Genomic DNA, 19,722 nt, shown 5'->3' on the forward strand with positions numbered 1-19,722 from the left:
AGAAAAATGATACTTAATTAGTGTCTTAAAGAGTAAGTAAGAGCTACTGTATAGCACAGAGAACTCTACTGAGTACCCTGTGGTAACCTAAATGGGAAAGAAATTCAAAAAAGAGAGGATACGTGTATATGTACAGCTGATTCACTTTGCTGTACAGTAGAAACTAACACAACATTGTAAAGCAGCTTTACTCCAACAAAAAAAGTAATGTAAAAAAAGGCCTGTTCACTTGTTAGTCATCATAATAAAGGAAAATGACCAAGCTGAAAAAAATAAAGAATAAGTGAAAGTTTGTGGAAAGGACATTGGAGGTAAGGTTGTTACAAGCAGAGGAACCACACGTGCAAAAGCACAGGGGCAAGAAACACCCTGATGTGTGGAGGATCCACAGTAGCTCGACATAATTAGAATGCATAGTGGCAGTCTGTGTAGCAGGTAATAATAGTTCAGCCAGTACTGGCTGAGTAATATAATGGACTTAGATGGTTCTTAGCTTGAGACTCAATTATATACAGTCTGTTTTTGTTATTTTCTAGATTCTTGGGTGTAGTTCAGCTCCCTGTCCAAATTATAAATTATTTGAAAGCAGGGGGAGAATCAAATACTTTTTTCTTACCAACTACATAATTTTGAGATTTGTTTAAATTGAACACAGCAATACTTGAAAATAGGAAGATCGAAGGAATGTGTTATAAGGAGTTAAGAGCATAGACTTTGTGGTCAGATAGCCTTAGGTTTATATTTTGAGCTCCACACTAGCTGTGTGATCTTAGAAGAGTTATTTAATATCTCTGGGCCTCCGATTTCCTCACATGGGAAAATAGAGAAATCAATAAATCCTCCCTTTTTTGGGTCGCTGTGAAGAGCAAGATATGTATCTGTAATTCCACAAAGTGCCCAGCAATGCTGTAAACACTTGATAAGTGGCAGCAATTTGTCATGTGTTTGGAGTGCAGGGTTTGTTTGTAACAAGGTCTAGGGCTGCAGGCAGCGCCTGGCTTCAGGAGGTCTGTTTCCTAGGAAAGCCTGCCAGTAGCTCAGATGACCCTGCCTTTCACTTCTTAAAACAAATGCTCTCAGATATGATGTCCCACCTCAAAGCAGACACCCTGAAATTTGAAATTCAGGTATTTTAAAGCTTGACCTTAATAATAAAAATGAGGGCTTAGGGTCATCTTTTATTCATGCGTTGAAAGTGGCCACTAGATTATTAGAAAAATTGCTTAGTGGTTGCATTAGTAGAAGTCAGGGTGCGTTTAAAGAGTCATTCCTAAGTTCATCAGTGATTTCATTGATTCTGTTAAGTAATACTATTAAGGTTAAGTAATACTATTCTTATAAGTGATAATATCAGGCACAGAGAAATATAGTAACTGCCTTGTCACATGTTCCCCATATAATGACTGCTGTATAGAAGAATTGATCTGTGAAACCATTGGATCAGCCTAACGAAATTTTGAAAAACATCATCTAAAACCCACTTTTAAGCTCCGTGACCTTCACCATCACTCTGGGCTTCATCATTTTCATTTCTCATTTTTCCTTGTTCCTGTAGTTCCAAGGAAAAGAGCAATGGACCAGGAATTAGAAGGCCTGTTTTCCTGACCCACAGTGGTGCTGTCTTGAGTGAGTTACTGAAGCTGTCCAAGCCTCAGTTTCCACATGTGCTACTGAGAGGATTCAAGGAGAGAACGCATATAGCATTAGCGTGAATAGAGTTTGAGGGAATGAGGCCATGCGAGTTAATGAGTGAGAAATCTCATAGCTTCTGTACCTCCCCGTCTTCATCACACACGATGGCCTCTCATCATGGCTTTGCTTCATAGTTTGTTTGGTCCTCTTGGGTCCTCTCTGCGGTGTGTGCCAATGACCTCCTCCTGTAATGACTTCCATTGCTGTGGGAGCTGTTCATGCTCTGTTTGACCTCAGCTGGCACTTCTATTTTTCCGAGAAATTCTACAACAGAGTGATTGGGACCCACGATTCTGCACTCAAATATCTAGCTTCTAATCTCTGCTCTGCTGCTTATGACTCTGTGACCTGGATTGTGCCTCAGTTTTCTCATTTGAATATGGAAAAAGTGATAGTATCTTCATAGGGTCAATTGAGAATCAAATAAATTGAGAAATATACTTGGAACAGTGCCTAGCACAAAGTAAGGGAATAAAAGTTATTAGCTATTATTATTGTTGACATGCCCTCCTTATGAATGAGATCAGTGGTTTGACAAAGTAGTTTCAAAGTTAATAATATTACTCCTGAAACTGAGATTACTCTAGTAACATTTACCTGGTCATTGTATTAGTCAGGGTTCTCCAGAGGAACAGAACCAGTAGGGCATGTATTTTATGTATTTATGCATTACATATTAGATTGCATATATTACATATATAATATTTCATTATTTATTAAGTATGAGGAATTGGCTCACACAGTTATAGAGGCCACGAAGTCTCATAATCTGCCATCTATAAGCAGAAAAGCCGGTGGTATAATTCCAAGTCCAACAGCCTGAGAACAGGGTAGCCAATGGGATAAATCCCTGTCCAAGGGCAGGAGAAGATGAGTTGACATGACCCAGATCAACAGATGAGCCAGGACAAATTGAGTGAATTCCTCTTTCTTCCTCCTTTGGTTCTGTTCAGACCCTCAATGGATTTCATGATGCCTACTTGTATTAGGGAGGGCAGTCTACTCTACTGAACCCACTGACTCAAATGCTAACTTCATCTAGAAACACCCTCTAAACAGTTCTAGAAATAATATTTATCAGGACACCCTGTGACCAGTCAAGTTGACACACAAAATTAACCATCCCTTTAGTCAGTGTACTTTTGTGGCCCTTATGTAGAGAGAGTTGACTTACCCATTCGTGAATTAGAAACAAAACCTGGTGTTCAGGGCTGAATGACATTGTTGTTGATGCTACTGTAGAGTCATAGTAGAATCTGTGAAGTTATGAAACATGCAGGAGTAGGAATTGGGCATGCATACACACATGTGTATACATGTATATGTACATAAACATATAGAGGCTACATAAACTCATATGTAAAATGATAGTAAAATCAAGTACAAAGAGGTGTGTATATGTAGAGGTGTGTGTGTGTGTTCTGTAAAAGTGGTAAAAGTGGAAGAACTGGTGGTAGAGGCAGTAGAAGCTAAAGTCCAAGTGGTTGATGTGAGCAGAGGGGGAGATGGTAGTAAATATTACTGTAAATGGAAGTAGTGAACTCTTTGTGCCAAGCACTGTGCTAAACACAGCATAATGGCAATCATCTCGTCCTCATCAGAAACAGGATTAAAGGAAGAAGAGACTTGGATCCAACTGTGTATGCAGGGTCACAGCCAGGTAAAGCTGGCTAGAGGTGTGGAGATTCCACCCTAAAAGCCTCTATTTCCAGAAGTGTGTCTCTCCTTATAGCCATTCTGGTCAACTACTTCATCTTTAACCATTATCTAATATTTAGAAGACAGAGGTTGGAATAGCTTATGAGGAAAAATTTAAATAAAAAATTTCCATGCAATTTTGTAAACCTCGCACAAATGCATTTTGAGATCCAGTTTAGATAGAATGGATGCCATTGTTTGTAGTCTAATTACCAGTCATTTGATTCAAGAATTAATTCTTTCATTCAGGAATTTCTTAGGGTAAAAGCCTATGGGGAGGTTAGTCTTACAAGAAGTATTTATTGGAGATAGAAACTTTTCCACTTTGGGACATTGGGTAATTGAGAGATCAGATGGTCTCATCCTTTCTTGTCACCAGGAACCTGTAGAATGTCACAGGGAGCAGCTGCTGGCTAAGCTACAACTCTTCTTCCTATTTCTAGAACTGGTGGACCATCGAAAAAATTGGAATAAGTTGGATTTTCAACTTAGGTCCACACCCCTAATAAAACAGATGAAACGTAGGGCATGCTGGTTTTGTTGTGTAAGTCTCAGTCTTTTCTATTTTAATTCAGGTTCTTTAGATTTTTCAGAACTGTCTTGCAGCCAAACTTTTTGACTCATCCTCACGCAGTGTGGCATAGGAGAAGATGAGCATGGAAATGTACCTATCAGGCATTTCCCATATGTTAACTCAGTTATTCCACCATTGAACTGCTGGTGACCCAACCAGTGAGATCACACGACCAGTGAGAGGTGGATGGGATGAATCTAGGTACAGTGTCCAGCATGTAGCACCCTCAACAATTAGCCGCTGATCCTGTCGTGGAAAACTTCACTGTTTGACGAAGGGAATAGGTGTTTGAATATGCTATGTGAGCTGCTTCTCTAGCAGGTACAGTCTGATATAGAGGTTGATTAATTACTTTCTTCAAAGGAGGATGGTGGCCCAGGGGTGGACATGGCAAGTGGAAACAACCATGAGAGGAAGTCACAAGTCTGTGTTTCATCCAGAGAGTCCAAAAATCTGTTTAGAAGATAGGTTTCTAAGGGTCCAAATACAGGTAGAAAAGATTTGCTTTTACAAGTCATCTTTAACATTTCCACTGCATTTACAGGGTTCTTATTTCTCCAGGAACATAATGTTGAAGGTATCATTAAGAAGCATTCATGTTTTATTATGTAATGTTTAAATTACTAGAGGTTTTCTACAAGAAAGGCAAAGATAAAAACCTGATGCTATATGCAAGTAACAAAAGGAACTTTCCAAAATGCAAACCTCAACACTTCTTTTTTAAAATACTGTAATTTTAATAATATAATAAATTTGTAGCACAATTTTGGTGGAATGCCTATATTCAGAGGGCAGATATTTCATTCAATATCTATAGTATACCTTTCAAGTAGATTTTATTATTACTGTTTTGTGGAGTAGGAAACTGAAGATTTAAGGTATTTGTTCAATACTTTTAAAACTAGAAAATGGAACAGAGAGGATTCAAATTCAAATCTGTCTGACCCCCAGCTCCGAGTCTATCAATAATTCTGTGTTGCCTCCCAATGACGTCTAAAGTCCTAGATATAGACTGTACACAAATATTTTAATGAATGTGGAAACAAAGAAATTGAAGCATAGATATATTTAAATTGTAGAATTATTTCTTCCCAGAAATCTAGGGTCATTATACTGACCCATGTCATTTTAAATCAAGGTGTATCTCAGATCTTGTTTTAATGGACCAGGAAAAAGATAAAAGACATTCTCAGATGGCAGAAAGGGAAGTTTAAATACATGTACAGTGTCTTTTTTCCCTTTTAACATAAATCCTAGGACTGCCTCTCTCTAAAGACAACTGATCTGAAAGATGACTTTTTTTATGCTCTGTTGAAATTCTTTCTGATTATCTGAAGTCAGATATTTATTCATTTCTGACAAAAGTAGTCCAAGAAATTGATTAGACATTTCTTTCAACATTTCCACAAATTGTTTCTAATTAATAAAGTTAATTTACCATAGACCCATGGAGATTGTTAGGTCACTGGAGCATAAGATGCATGGCATAGTCTATAATTTAAGAACATTTTTCTCGATTATTTTATGCAGGGGGAAGGGAACAAAATAGTGAGGGGAGAAATTACTGATGCATTAGAGTTCATAATTTTTCCTCTTCAGCAAAATGAACTGTTCATACATATCTTAACATATTACAGAGATTATGAAAGAAAAACCTGAAATAACCAAAGTGGTCAAATGTAGATAGGGAATCGAGTGGAATATGCTTATAATATAAAAAAAAAAATTAGAGAAACAAAGGAGGAAGTCCGGCCTTTCCATTGTCTATTACTATAGAAATAGGGCAGAAATCTGGAAGAATACCAAAATGAAAAGAGCTCACTTGTGTGATGGTGGAAGGATTATGGATGATTTGTCTGTCTCTGTCCTATCCACAGTTCGGGTAAAGAAGTGATTTTCCTTTTGCTGTAGATACAATTGTAGGAAACCTTCTTCCTTTCACTCCCTAGTCTTGTTTCTTTCTTTCCAGTGCAACTCCAACTATGAATATTAGAGTGTATCCATTTGTATTTCTTATTCTTCAGCTACAAACTCAGATATCTGTTAAAGATACAGAATTTTACATTTTTGTATGAACAGCATCGTTTATCCTTCTGAAACTTGAATTTTTTCAAAGCTGTTTTCATATTCTATCTATGCTGATGCATGTACAGCTAGTTTATTCATTATAATTGCATACTATATATATTTCATGTGAAAGTGAATCACTCGTGTCCGACTCTTTGCGACCCCATGGACTGTAGCCTACCAGGCTCCTCCCTCCATGGGATTCTCCAGGCAAGAATACTGGAGTGGGTTGCCATTTCCTTCTCCAGGGTATCTTCCCCACCCAGGGATCAAACCTGGGTCTCCTGCACTGCAGGCAGACGCTTTAACCTCTGAATGTATCATAATTTGTGTATTTTCTGACTGAGGGACATTGAAATTGTTTCTTATCTTCACATTTCCCAATGATATTGCAATGATCATCCTTATGTATTTCCAAGTGAATATAAGCAAGTTTCTCTAGGTTATTTACTTAAAGTAGAAATTGCTAAATAATAATAAATAAGAAACTTCAGTTTTACTATAATAGGTATTGAAAACTTATCTCTCAAAATGGCTGTCCTCTCAAACCAGTATAAAGAGTTTCTTGTGTTCTTGCCAAATGTGGTGTGCTTTTCCAGTTGGGGGATTCTTGCTAAACTGATGGTTGTAAATGAAATTCTCATTGTCTTGACTCGATCTTCTTGTTGACCATAAGACTTCAAATTTACTTTTGTAAATGATCATTTTTTTTCTTCTGTGATGTCTGTCATATCCTTTTGTTCAATTTTCTATGGATTTGACTTTTTCCTATTTCAGGCATTCCCAATAGAGTTTAGATATCAACTAAAGTTTATTAGACTTCATTATTAAGTGTGGTATTTGTTGGCATTTAACCTAGTTGAGAGAGTTTATCTACATGGAAAATTTTTAATATCTATTAAAATAGTTAAACGAGTTTTTCTCTCTCATTGTTTCAATGTGATTCATTGCAGTGATAGATTTTCGGATGTTGAGCCATCCTTGAAGTCTTGGAATAAATTTTAGTTATTCTTAAGTTGATTTTAATACTAATTCATTTATTTAGTACTTAGTTTAAAACTGACTAAATTTTCTTACATGAAACTGGGGTTTATTTTTATTTCATTGTTTGAACTTTTTGTGATTTTCATATCAAAATTACACTATCCTCTGAAAATGAGTAAAGTAGTTTTTCTCTTTTTCTGTCCTCTGAAACTTTGCTAAAGTTTTCTCATAAAACATAGTAGATGAAAAGGAGAGAGATGCATTGAGTGTGAAGGTGGGTGTGAGTGCTATTGATTCGAGCCCTTTAATGGTTTGTTAGCCTACTAGTCTTTCTAGTTCTTCTTCAGTCACTGTGGTAATTTTATATTTCCCTACTAATTTGCCAAATTTCCCTAAAATTTCAAAGTTATTGGCAGAGAGCTGATCTTAATATTTTTCTTAGATTTCTGAAAGTCTGAAACAAACTCTAGTTTGGTCCCCTTTTGTATCTGTAATTTGTGTGTGTACGGACATGCGTGTGCCTTCCCTCATTGTCTTGATCAGTCATGCTAAAGTGCGGTCTGATATTAATACACCTACCTCAGCTTTCTTTTGGAAAGTTTGCTTTACACACTTTCTCCATTGATATGGGAGCTTTGGTTTATCTGGCAGTTTTTAGCAGCATTAGCAAGATTTTTGCAACATCCAGTCAGATACTCTCCATTTTCCTTACAGTAAACTAATCTTTGTGCATTTTTTGTGATTCTTGATCAGTCTGGACTTCTTCCTATTATATTTTAGACTTACCATGCAAATGCCTTATGTTCATTTTTCCTTTCCTGCCTTCTTAATATTTAAGCTTTCTCATTTAGTATTTCCTTCTACCACGTAGAAATAGAGGAAAACAACAGAATGGGAAAGACTAGAGATCTCTTCAAGAAAAGTAGAGATACCAAGGGAACATTTCATGCAAAGATGGGCATAATAAAGTACAGAAATGGTGTGGTCCCAACAGAAGCAGAAGATATTAAGAAGAGATGGCAAGAATACACAGAAGAACTGTACAAAAAAGATCTTCATGACCCAGATAATCACAATGGTGTGATCACTGACCTAGAGCCAGACATCCTGGAATGTGAAGTCCAGTGGGCCTTAGGAAGCATCACTACAAACAAAGCTAGTGGAGGTGATGGAATTCCAGTTGAGCTATTTCAAATCCTAAAAGATGATGCTGTGAAAGTGCTGCACTCAATATGCCAGCACATTTGGAAAACTCAGCAGTGGCCACAGGACTGGAAAAGGTCAGTTTTCATTCCAATCCCAAAGAAAGGCAATGCCAAAGAATGCTCAAACTACTGCACAATTGCACTCATCTCACACACTAGTAAAGTAATGCTCAAAATTCTCTAAGCCAGGCTTCAGCAATACGTGAACCGTGAACTTCCAGATGTTCAAGCTGGTTTTAGAAAAGGCAGAGGAACCACAGATAAAATTGCCAACATCCACTGGATCATCAAAAAAGCAAGAGAGTTCCAAGAAAACATCATTTCTGCTTTATTGACTATGTCAAAGCCTTTGACTATGTGGATTACTGCAAACTGTGGGAAATTCTTCAATAGATGGGAATACCAGACCACCTGACCTGCCTCTTGAGAAACCTGTATGCAGGTCAGGAAGCAACAGTTAGAACTGGACATGGAACAACAGACTGGTTCCAAATAGGAAAAGGAGTACGTCAAGGCCGTATATTGTCACCCTGCTTATTTAACTTATATGCAGAGTACATCATGAGAAACGCTAGGCTGGATGAAGCACAAGCAAGATTGCTGGGAGAAATATCAGTAACCTCAGATATGCAGATGACACCACCCTTATGGCAGAGAGTGAAGAAGGACTAAAGAGCCTCTTGATGAAAGTGAAAGAGGAGAATGAACAAGTTGGCTTAAAGTTCAACATTCAGAAAACTAAGATCATGGCATCCAGTCCCATCACTTCATGGCAAATAGATGGGGAAACAATGGAAACAGTGACAGACTTTATTGTTTTGGGGCTCCCAAATCACTGAAGATGGTTGACTGCAGCCGTGAAATTAAAAGACTTTTACTCTTTGGCAGGAAAGTTATGACCAACCTAGACAGCATATTAAAAAGCAGAGATAGTACTTTGCCAACAAAGGTCTGTTTAGTCAAGGCTATGGTTTTTCCAGAAGTCATGTATGGATGTGAGAGTTGGACTATAAAGAAAGCTGAGCACTGAAAAATTGATGCTTCTGAACTATGATGTTGGAGAAGACTCTTGAGGGTCCTCTAGACTGCAAGGGTATCCAACCAGTCCATCCTAAAGGAAATCAGTCCTGAATATTTATTGGAAGGACTGATGTTGAAGCTGAAACTCCAGTACTTTGGCCACCTGATGTGAAGAGCTGACTCATTTGAAAAGACTCTGATGCTGGGAAAGATCAAAGGCAGGAGAAAAAGGGGACAACAGAGGATGAGATGGTTGGATGGTATCACCGACTCAGTGGATATGAATTTGAGTAAACTCTGGGAGTTGGCGATGGAAAGGGAGGCTTGGCATGCTGCATTCCATGAGGTTGCAAAGAGTCGGACATGACTGAGTGACTGAACTGAACTTGTACCACTTAAGAAGTTAAATATTCTATTTCTATTATTTTTGTGGTGACAAAGTTTGACATCCTCAGTTAACTAAGTCTAATGATAATCAAAATATCTATCCTGCTCCTGAATGGTACCTGAGAATAATTCCCATAGCCCTGTTTCACAATCTTCAATAATTATTATTTAGTATTTTAATTCTACTTTATTCTTCTTTTAATTTATTTTTTAATTGTAAGGTAATTACTTTACAGTGTTGTGTTGGTTCTTGCTGTAAAACAGTGTGAATCAGCCATAACTATTTATATATATATCCCCTCCTTTGTGAACTTTCCTCCCTTCTCCCTTTCCACCCCTCTTCATCACCACAGAGTGCCTGGCTGGGCTCCCTGTATCATATAGCAGCTTTCCACTAGCTATTGCCTCTGATAGCCCAGTTGGTAAAGAATCCACCTGCAATGCAGGAGACCCTGGTTTGATTCCTGGGTCGGAATTTGCCAAATTTTAGGGAAATTTGGCCAATTAATCGGAAAAGATCTGCTGGAGAAGGGATAGGCTACCCACTCCAGTATACTTGGGCTTCTGTTTTGGTTCAGCTGGTAAAGAATCTGCCTGCAATGTGGGGGATCTGGGTTTGGTCCCTGGGTTGGGAAGACCCCCTGGAGAAGGGAAAAGCCACCCACTCTGGTCTTCTGGCCTGGAGAATTCCATGGACTGTATAGTTCGTGGAGTTGCAAAGAGTCGGGCATGAGTGAGTGACTTTCACTTTCACTTTCTCACTAGCTTCCTGTTTTACACGTGGTAGTGTATATATGTCAGTGCTACTTTCTCAGTCCGTTCTACTGTATCCTTCTGCTGCTGTGTCCACAAATCTGATCTTTATGTCTGCATCTCCATTCCTTCCTTGCAAATATTTTCATCAATACTATTTTTCTGGTTTCCATATATATGTGTCAATATATGATATTTGTTTTTCTCTTTCTGTCTTACTTCACTCTGAACAATAGGCTCTTTATTCGATCTTTTGACTACCTATAGTGGCTCATCTTCTTGTGTGATTAGCAGTTTTCCATTATAAGCCTGTTTTGAGTGGGAATTCTTCCCTTGGGAAACCATGACTTCAGGTTTCCTTTACAGGGGAGCCAGTGGTGGTGGGGATTTCGCTTCTAACAGCAGGTTGGCTTCGTGTCTCAGGAACACACAGGTAGTATGCATTTAGAACCCCGTCCCCTTGGTGCTGGGCTGTAGTGTTTCTTCCTTCTCCTGGGTGACTCTTGGAGCTACAACTGCCCTCCTCAGATAGGAGGCTTTCCTGTTTGCTCCTTGGGAGAGTGCATGGTTATTACAATTAGTTTTACAGATGGGATGGCGTTTTGTGACCCTGGACCTTATTCCAGCTTCCCATTCAGTTGAGGCCTGCGGCTTAGAACTGAATATAATCCCCAGCCACCAGTCACTGGGATCTTTTTTTTATTTGATCCCAATTTCCCATGGAGTCCCTTGGCTGAATTCTCACTGACACTTTAATTGCGAATTTCCTCTCTGTCTGGCACCTGGGGATTTTTACCTTACTGATTTCTAGGTAAATGATGGGTTCTTGATATAATTTTTTACATTGTTATATTTCATCCAGAAATCTTCTGTATTTAAAGTGGGGGTGGTGTGCCGTCCATATTGGCCATAGGTCACCACGTTGGCCAGACTTACTTGTGTTACTTTTCTAATGAGGAAAAAAATACCCAGAGTTTGAAAATGTGTTTTAAAAATATTTTGCTTTAAGTAACCTTTTTTTCTCCACACTTCTCAGTGCTGAATTTGAAGAACCACATAATTATGAGGCAACCATTTCCTATCTGAGACACTCCAGCAACTCCATTAACCTGTGCACCGCAAAAAAATCTGCTGATTGTAAGTGTGCTAAGCCAATTAATATTGTAATCCTGTATGGAATGAAAATATGTCCAAAATGGTATTTCCCCCAGCTAACTCTAAGTTTAAAAGTCAACAGCCATGCTGCTTTACTGTCACATTTCTCTTTTTTCCCCTCTTCTAGCCTCTTAAATATATAAATAAAGCCAGCTCTGCACCAGTGCTGTCTCCCAGCGCCTAGTGCTGCCTTCTCATTACTTTCTTCTTTCCTTCACCAGTCTGCTTAGATACTTTGCCTTTTGTAGATATATGGGGGAGAAAATCAAGTTATGGTGATTCATTTTTCTTCCTTCTCCTCCAATGGAAACTTCATCTCTCTTCTCTTGATGTCTGTCTTGAAGTCCCCTGGTACCTCCCTGTGGAAAAGGGAGATAACAGACTAGGGGAATGAGGTCCCTGTGTTTAGCCTGAATAGGAGCAGAGGATTCATTAAATGGATTTGACAACTGGTTCGGAGCTGGGTCTTCCTGCCTCTGGTATTACTGACAAAGTTCAGACCTTTCCATGAAAAAAGAGACTGTCTCAGGCAAGATGGTGAAGAATCAGAAACTCATAGCATTTCCTCAGGTTTCTGTGTCTTTGTTCTGCTTGTATCAATAGAATCAACCAGTTCTCTACAAAAGGCATAAATATTAGTGCCAGAATAAACACTAGTATTTACAGAGCTGTGCTGTGGGCCACAGTCCTATTAAAGGTCCTCTGTGCACATGCCTGTTAATATAGCCATTGTATTCACCCACTTTTAGAGACAGAAAACTGAAAATTAGAGAGACTGAGTTGCATAAGGTCACACAAGTAATATGTGGAAGGGCTATACTGTGCAACAGCCCAGACTGCCTCTAAGATCCATGCTTTCCCCACAGTTTTACTCTGCTTCTCATTCAAGAGTGTTTGACTTCCCTGAAAGGAGAGTTAGAGATCCCCTGGTTCAACATCTTTATTGTACAGACAGGAAGCCCAGGGCTCTGGGAGAGGAAGTCATTTGCCTGGGAACACGTGCTTAGGAAGTTCATGGGTAAGAGTTAGAACCCATTGAAATTTCCATTCTCCCCTCAGGAAATAAGGGGCCAAAGAACTACTGGAAAAACTTTCTCCTAGACTGGGTAAACTCTAGATTCTCCAAACTGGCTTGTAAAATACTAGCTTAAGAAGTGGAACTACTGTCTGCATCAACCCAGAAGGCAGGACTGCCTCGTAGTTGGGGTGCCTGGGCCCCTGCCTTAAAAGCAAGGCTTCTTAAACTCTAATGTTCACATGAATTTTCTGGGCATCTTGTTGTAACATAGATTCTGGGTCAGTTGCTCTGGGTTGGGCCAGAGATTCTGCATTTCTAAAGGCGCCCTGATGCCACTGGTCTGCAGACTGCACTTTGAATAGAAAGGTCGTGAGCCCCATTTGGACTGCATCCCAGCTGCATGTTTTCCTACAAAGCTAAGTGCTCACAGGGCCAAGGGGATGCTCCCCTGCAGCTTCCCTCTGGACTTCAGGAGACCCCTAGAATGCCCTCCTGCAGGTGGGTCTCTAAGATGCTGCTTGGGTCTCTTCCCTGGGTCCTTCCATCTCAGGATAGATGGAGCTGCAGAGAGATCTGTTTGTGGTGGGGCAGGAGAGGATAACGGTGACATAGGCAAGGTCCTTCGTGTGTAGGGTGAAGCTGAGGATTGGAAGGAAGGAAGCTGGACCAGAGGCCTGCATGTGTTCTCTCCAGGCCACAGATGTTCAAGGTGGGTCTGTTGGGGATATCATTTGGGGTACCCAATGAAGGAACCGCTAACCCAGGCCTCTCCTTAGTCTTTCACTGAGGAATCCTTTGTGTCCCTCAGTGCTGCTGAGGAGGTAAGTGTTTATGACTGAAAAGAGAAAGGGCTCAGAAAATAAGCCACTGATGCAGCTGGGAGGTCACGGTGCAAAGGACAATGGAAGTGGGGAGAGAGGGAGAAGGGCACGGATGGCGAGGGCTTCCCCAGCCAGGATGGCGTCCTGTGGGGGATGGGAGAGAAGCCTGCCAGGAGATTCTCTGTGGGAGCCAGAGAACCCTAGTCTGGGATGGAAAGGATGCTGTTTTAGCCCACACTCCTTTCCCTGCTCCTGTCTAAAGAGGCAAGGGATAGTTACCCTACAGGCAAGAAAAGGGAAGGAAATAGGCTATTTTGCCCCCACTTGTCCATGTTCATTTGACTTTTCCCCGTGTGCTTCATCCTCTTTACACTTACCGTTTGAAAGATGTACAAATCTCAGTTTCTTTATCTGCTAAATGGATATAATATCTTCTTTGTGTAACTGTTCTGTGTGTTTGAGAAGGTAATGCATGTAAAGTCAAGTGACTCTTCTCTGAGAGGATGGAGCACATATACTTTTCCCTAGTGCTCCTGCTAGGTACAACTAAAACCCCTGGACATTATATATTTAAAACAAATATATACATATATGTATATTGTATATTTTTATATACAAACATAAGAAAACTAGAGCACTGTGAAAAGGTAGAAAGAAGGTAGACCAGCTAGGCACCTCTAGGCCCAAGGAAGGATAAGTGGTGAGTTCCCTGGGTTTTCTTCTTGCTTCATATATCCCAGCCTTGGAGCTGAAGAAGCTGGCAACCCAGAAACACCACAGGGTACAGACAAAGCAGCTCCAACAGAAGCCTGCTCTTTGTAGCCAAAGGACCAGTAAAAGGGAAGCCTAGAAAAACAGAAAGCCTCTAGACACAACTACTTTATCCCAGCTAAATGTCACAGAAAATAACAAACTGGCCCTACCACCACCAGCCAATGCTGAGTGGGGAGCCTGGACATCCACCCTTATCAGGCTGTGATGATGCACCCCTTCTGCCGGTCAAGAAGGTGAAGTAGGGAGCTGGGACTTTCGTCCCTGCCAGGGTAACAAACTCCACCTACAGTGAAGGTCAGTGAAGACCACGTGGGGACGCGGACTCCAGCCCTCCACCCAGCAATAACAAGGTGTCTCTTCCCCTCCCTGTTGGGACAGCACCAGAGCAGACCTTGTGGAGAGTCAAGACTTTCACACACACTCAGCAAGAAGGCACCCTCTCCCTGTGATATCAGTAGAGGCTATGTTGGGAGTGATAACAAGCACTCCCACCCCTCCCAGCCAGAGTGTTACCAGCAGAAGCTTAGCAGGGGGCCAGAGCACCCACTCCTGCTCAGAAGTGATGAGGAGCCCTTACTTACTTGGATATCAACAAGACCAAGAAATGGGGAACCTACACTTCCACCCCCACCTGGCAGGAAAGAGGCAGTCCTCTGTACTTCTGCTGCCATGCTAGCTGAAACAGAAGGCTTAAATAGTTTCCAGGGTCTCACAACATAACACTCTAAAAGGTCACGGTTCAATCGAAAGTGACTCATACCAACAGCCAGCCAAGTCTCAACTTAAACAAAAAGAGATGATTGACAGATGCCAACATTGGGATGACTGAAGTGTCTGACAAAGACTTTAAAGCAGCTATTATAAGCATGCTTCAGTGAGAATTATAAATATGATTAAAACAAATTGAGAAAAAAGTCTTATCCAAAAATAGGGGATATCTCTGTAGAGAAATGGGAGATGTAAAGAAAACACAAATGGAAATTTTAGAACTAAAAAATACAGTAAAGAAAAAAAAAAGCTCAATAGCAGAATGGAGGGAACAGAAGAATCCATAAACCTGGAGAAAAAATTAGCTCAGAATGGATTTCTTCCTTCCTCTGCTCACCAAGGGTGAGGAATCTTTAAATACTGCCCTTCTAGGAAGAAGAGAGGGAGAAGGAAAGAAAGGAAAGGAGGAGAAGGCTTTTGCCATCACCTTTGGGTGAGTCTGTCTCTTGAACAGTGCCAAGAAAAACAGAAGATCACTCCTCAGGGTGCCTAGCTCAGCACAGGTGACTTTCTGAAACTTCACCCTTTCATACCAACTGGGTGATGGGGAAGCAGGATTTAGGCTCTTCTGAAAGCTCTGTGGAATTGTCCTCAGAGCTCATCTAGACAGTGCCTTTCAGACTGTGCTTCCTAGAGCCAAGGGCTGCCCTAAAGGGGTCCTAGAAACCCCTGGGGATAACTTCAACCAGAGAAGTTTCATTTATGCTCCTGTAATATTGTGTTTAAATGAATGAATGATTCCATGGCTAGGAGACAGGTTGAAAGCCATTTCCTAACTGAGCAACCCTGGGAAAGTTACTTTACTTTTCTGAGTGTCTGTTCCTCATCAGTATATCAGATATAGCAGTGATTATCGTGAAGAAAAAAAAACTGTCAGCTATTTTTTTAAATTATTATTGTTCTAATATTAGTAATCATTGTCTCACCTCCTGGTGTAAAACATGGGAAAGGGACTTTTCCAGAGTGACACAGGGAGTTAGAAACTCACACGGGGAGTTTCCTGGTTAGTTACTCTGGACAAAGAGCTGAGGGTCTAGAAGACATGACCATGATGTGGTACTAGTGTCCCATACTGGAGTACAAGTGAAGGGCTGCTGAAGACCATCTTCTGACATTTGTCATTTTTCTCCCAGCTGGGACAGAGCTATTCAGTGGAAGGAGTTAGATAATTCCCCATGGAAGCTAAGTGAGGGCTCTGATGCTTTGGGGTATATCCTCCTATTATAATTCCTAGTCCTTTCCTGACCCCCTGAGGTATGATCATTTGTACTTTATATTCCTACCTTGGGAGCAAGTTTTGATGGCAACACTTACTGTTGAGAACACCCACTTTGTTTAAATTAAAAAAGAAAAAAAACAGTATCAAGTTAATGAATGCATTATTAATTGTGTATGTATTTTCTTTGGTTATTAGCCTTAGCAAGTAAGTTCTCTCTGGGCCTTGATTTTCTCATTTCTAAGAATAATAATATCTCCCTCCTCATCAGGTGACAGGTAGAAGCAAAGATATCATGATTTGTTAATTCTTTCAAAAACACATAAGGGTGAATAAATTGAAGGAGGGAGAGAAAAGGAGATTATCATTTTTTAAAGGTGGAAAATAAATCCATACTTGAAAAGGATGAGGCCAACTGCATCATAAGCAGATATTTGTAAATGTTCTTAAAGCAAGTAATAGAATAAAATGTGTTGATTCAAAAATTGGTGAAAACAAGTGTATAATTACCAAAATACTCTTGCCTGGAGAATCCCATGGAGGGAGGAGCCTGGTAGGCTACAGTCCATGGGGTTGCACAGAGTTGGACACGAGTGAGTGACTTAACTTCACTTCAAGTACAGGTTATTAATCTGCCACACAGAATTTTAGGTCCTTGTGTCAACAATCGCATGCAGATAGTCCCTAAAAAGAAACTGATTTCATTTAAATAATTTATGAGTGAATTGTATATGTAGAGTAAAAGTGGCTGAAATGTGTGTTGTTTGGTCAGTTCTGTAAACTAAACCTTTAGGACTCCAACAGCAAGAAAGAGAAAAAGAACAGGGAAAGTCTTACTTATTATGTACGTGTATTCACTATCAGTAGGTGAAATGTTTATAGAAAACTTTTAAGCAAAGAAAAATTAAATTAGCAATTTTATTTTTAAAATATCATTTTCTATACAATGTCTCGGAGAAGGCGATGGCACCCCACTCCAGTACTCTTGCCTGGAAAATCCCATGGACAGAGGAGCCTGGTGGGCTGCAGTCCATGGGGTCGCTAGGAGTCGGACATGACTCAGCAACTTCACTTTCACTTTTCACTTTCATGCATTGGAGAAGGAATGAAACCCACTCCAGTGTTCTTGCCTGCAGGATCCCAGAGATGGCGGAGCCTGGTGCGCTGCCGTCCGTGGGGTCGCACAGAGTTGGACACGACTGAGCGACTTAGCAGCAGTGTCTGGTGCTCTGCTAGGTTTACATTTCTTGCATCGTCTGCTTTAATCTTCCCATGAGCTCTGGAAGGCAGATACCAGTTGGCCCCATTTCACCGATAAGCAATCTGAGGTTCAAAAAAAGGAAGTGATTTGTTTGTAATTCCACAGGTAGGAAGGGGCAGGACTGAGCTCTGAACCCCAGTTCTTGCTACTACTTATATTAATTAATGATTAAGTTTGGCATCATGTCATTAAATAAAATCCACAAAACTTTTGGAAAAATTGAAAGGTATTTGAGCCTTAGTTGACAGCCAGCTGTTCCATGGAAACAAAATGCTTATGGAGCCACTTTCAGGCACACTGTGGAGTTGGATTCGATGAAGTGGGCCTGGGCTTTTGTGGCCTTATTTCCTTTCCCTTTCCTTTCAAGTCTGCCTTCTGATTGCTACCACTCAATTGCAGTACTTTCTCTTCATAATGAAGTATGAATCTGCTTAACAAAAAGGAAACTGACAACTGTTGCAAATGTTTTCATTGACTGTACTTTCCATCCTAGAAATCCCCAAAGGAAAGATACCAGGATCAATGACCTGAGAATTTCCTAAACCTTGTGGACAAGTTTCCCATACATTGATTGTTCTGAGGGTTGAGAAAACTGAACTCTGCCACTGTCCATAATTGCTTTAATCTGGGGTACTGTATAAGAAATGGATGCTATGAGAAATTGCCTTGAAATAATTGTCTCATGTTAATTTTAGCAACTTACGAAGTCAGAATTGAAGAACTCCGAAAGGTACAGTATCTTCTTCTTATCAGCTTCATTGCTAAAGCAAGTGTGCAGAGATTCTGAAGTAGTTTCTTTCATGAGGGAGGAAAGCTCTTTGTTTTGTGTTTCCCTGCAATTTCAGAGGCATTTTTTAGACTTCACCTGCTAAGATTCTGAAGTCTGAGCCCAGTATGATCAGAGACAGAAACCGTGTTAGGATATGAGAAGGTGGTGGTAACGTATTCCTGGCACCCGATGTAAGGTGGTCAGTACCAACTGGCCTCTAACAACTGTCCCTTCTGGAGAGAAGAGTTCCTCGTCACATGCCAAATTTGTATAGCATGTGCTTCCATGAGAATGACCAGACCCTTGAAGGCATATTTTTTGGACTTCTGGTGGGCATAGTGCTAGCAACTTGATTAGGGCCCAAGCAGAATCATGGGCATTGATTCTGGCTTCTGGCTATGTGACCTGGAACCTCCATTTCCTCACATGTGACCATAGGAACACCCCCATCAGAAGTCACTGTGAGAATGAAAAGAGGTAAATTCAGGCAGTTTAATAGTAAGTGCTGGAATCTATCCAGGCACTTTACTCTCTGAGCTTCAGCTGTGTCTTCTGTAAAATGGTGTGTTCTCTGGAATGGCAGGAAGCATAAGCCTTGGGCAGTAGTAGATGCTCAATAAGTAATGAGACCAGCAGTTGTTCCACTGAATTGCTGAGTGAACTAAGCTGGATGAAGCAGGTGAGCACCTAGTCCAGCACTCAGCACACAGTAGGTACTTACTTACTGTTCTAACTGGGTCAGTTAAGGTACTACTCCTTCCTCACTGGGTGCCTTTACTTGAGGTCCTTCATCTTTCTGCTTTGTTTTTCTTATGATTACTGAAAAGGATTGTTTATTTTTGATACACTTTAGAGACAGAAAACTAGAAATAATTATTATTTGTATTAATGAAAGTAGAAAGATGCTTCACTTACCTGGCAGTATCAGCAAATGACAAACTTTTCTGCACAATGGAGCTTTCCAAATGACTACAGTTTTATCCCATTCAGAATTTTAAAAGCATGAAAGTATTTTTCTTTCAACCTTCAGACATGTATTATGTTCATCTCATGTTTTTGAGCTCGGTGGCTGGAATCTGATTTCTCCATTTCTTGATGACTTGGAGTTCTCTAAAACATAAGGGCTGAATGGGCACTGTTCATGTTTTTCTTGAGATGCTCTTAAGCCCTTGTAGGTGTTCAGAATGAGTTGCCTTCACACCAAAATGCCATTGTCTATATGCTGTAGTTGTTTTATTATTTCTATTAATTGTTATTTCCTTCTCCGGTCAACCTCTTTGTGTCCAGCAGTGAGTTTCCATGTGGTCCAGTACACACCGGGTCCCTGTCTGAGGGCAGGTGCCTGTGTATATGGTGGCTCAGATGCAAAGAATATGCCTGCAATGTGGGAGACCCGTGTTTGATCCCTGGGTGGGGAAGATCCCCTGGAGAAGGGAATGGCTACCCACTCCAGTATTCTTGTTTGGAGAATCCCATGGACAGAGGGGCCTGGCAAACTACAGTCCATGAGGTCACAAAGAAGTTGGACACGACTGAGTGACTAACACTTTCATTTCTTCA

The 19,722-nt window shown here is 40.4% G+C and overlaps 1 protein-coding gene across 6 annotated transcripts in view; it reads left to right on the forward strand.

Annotated features, from left to right (window-relative positions):
- The window catches only part of FYB2 (FYN binding protein 2), a 129,353-nt gene that overhangs the window by 62,236 nt on the left and 47,395 nt on the right, over positions 1 to 19,722 (forward strand). For all 6 annotated transcript variants that reach the window (XR_011565872.1, XM_070786462.1, XM_019957384.2 and 3 more), the window contains 2 exons: positions 11,417 to 11,517; positions 18,089 to 18,123. Coding sequence is in view for 5 of the 6 variants with exons in the window: in XM_070786462.1 (XP_070642563.1) it covers positions 11,417 to 11,517; positions 18,089 to 18,123 (136 nt within the window). In the remaining variant the exon portion in view is untranslated. The remainder of the gene's footprint in view (positions 1 to 11,416; positions 11,518 to 18,088; positions 18,124 to 19,722) is intronic.

This window comes from Bos indicus, chromosome 3 (assembly GCF_029378745.1).
Source record: "Bos indicus isolate NIAB-ARS_2022 breed Sahiwal x Tharparkar chromosome 3, NIAB-ARS_B.indTharparkar_mat_pri_1.0, whole genome shotgun sequence".
Classification (NCBI taxonomy): Eukaryota; Metazoa; Chordata; class Mammalia; order Artiodactyla; family Bovidae; genus Bos; species Bos indicus.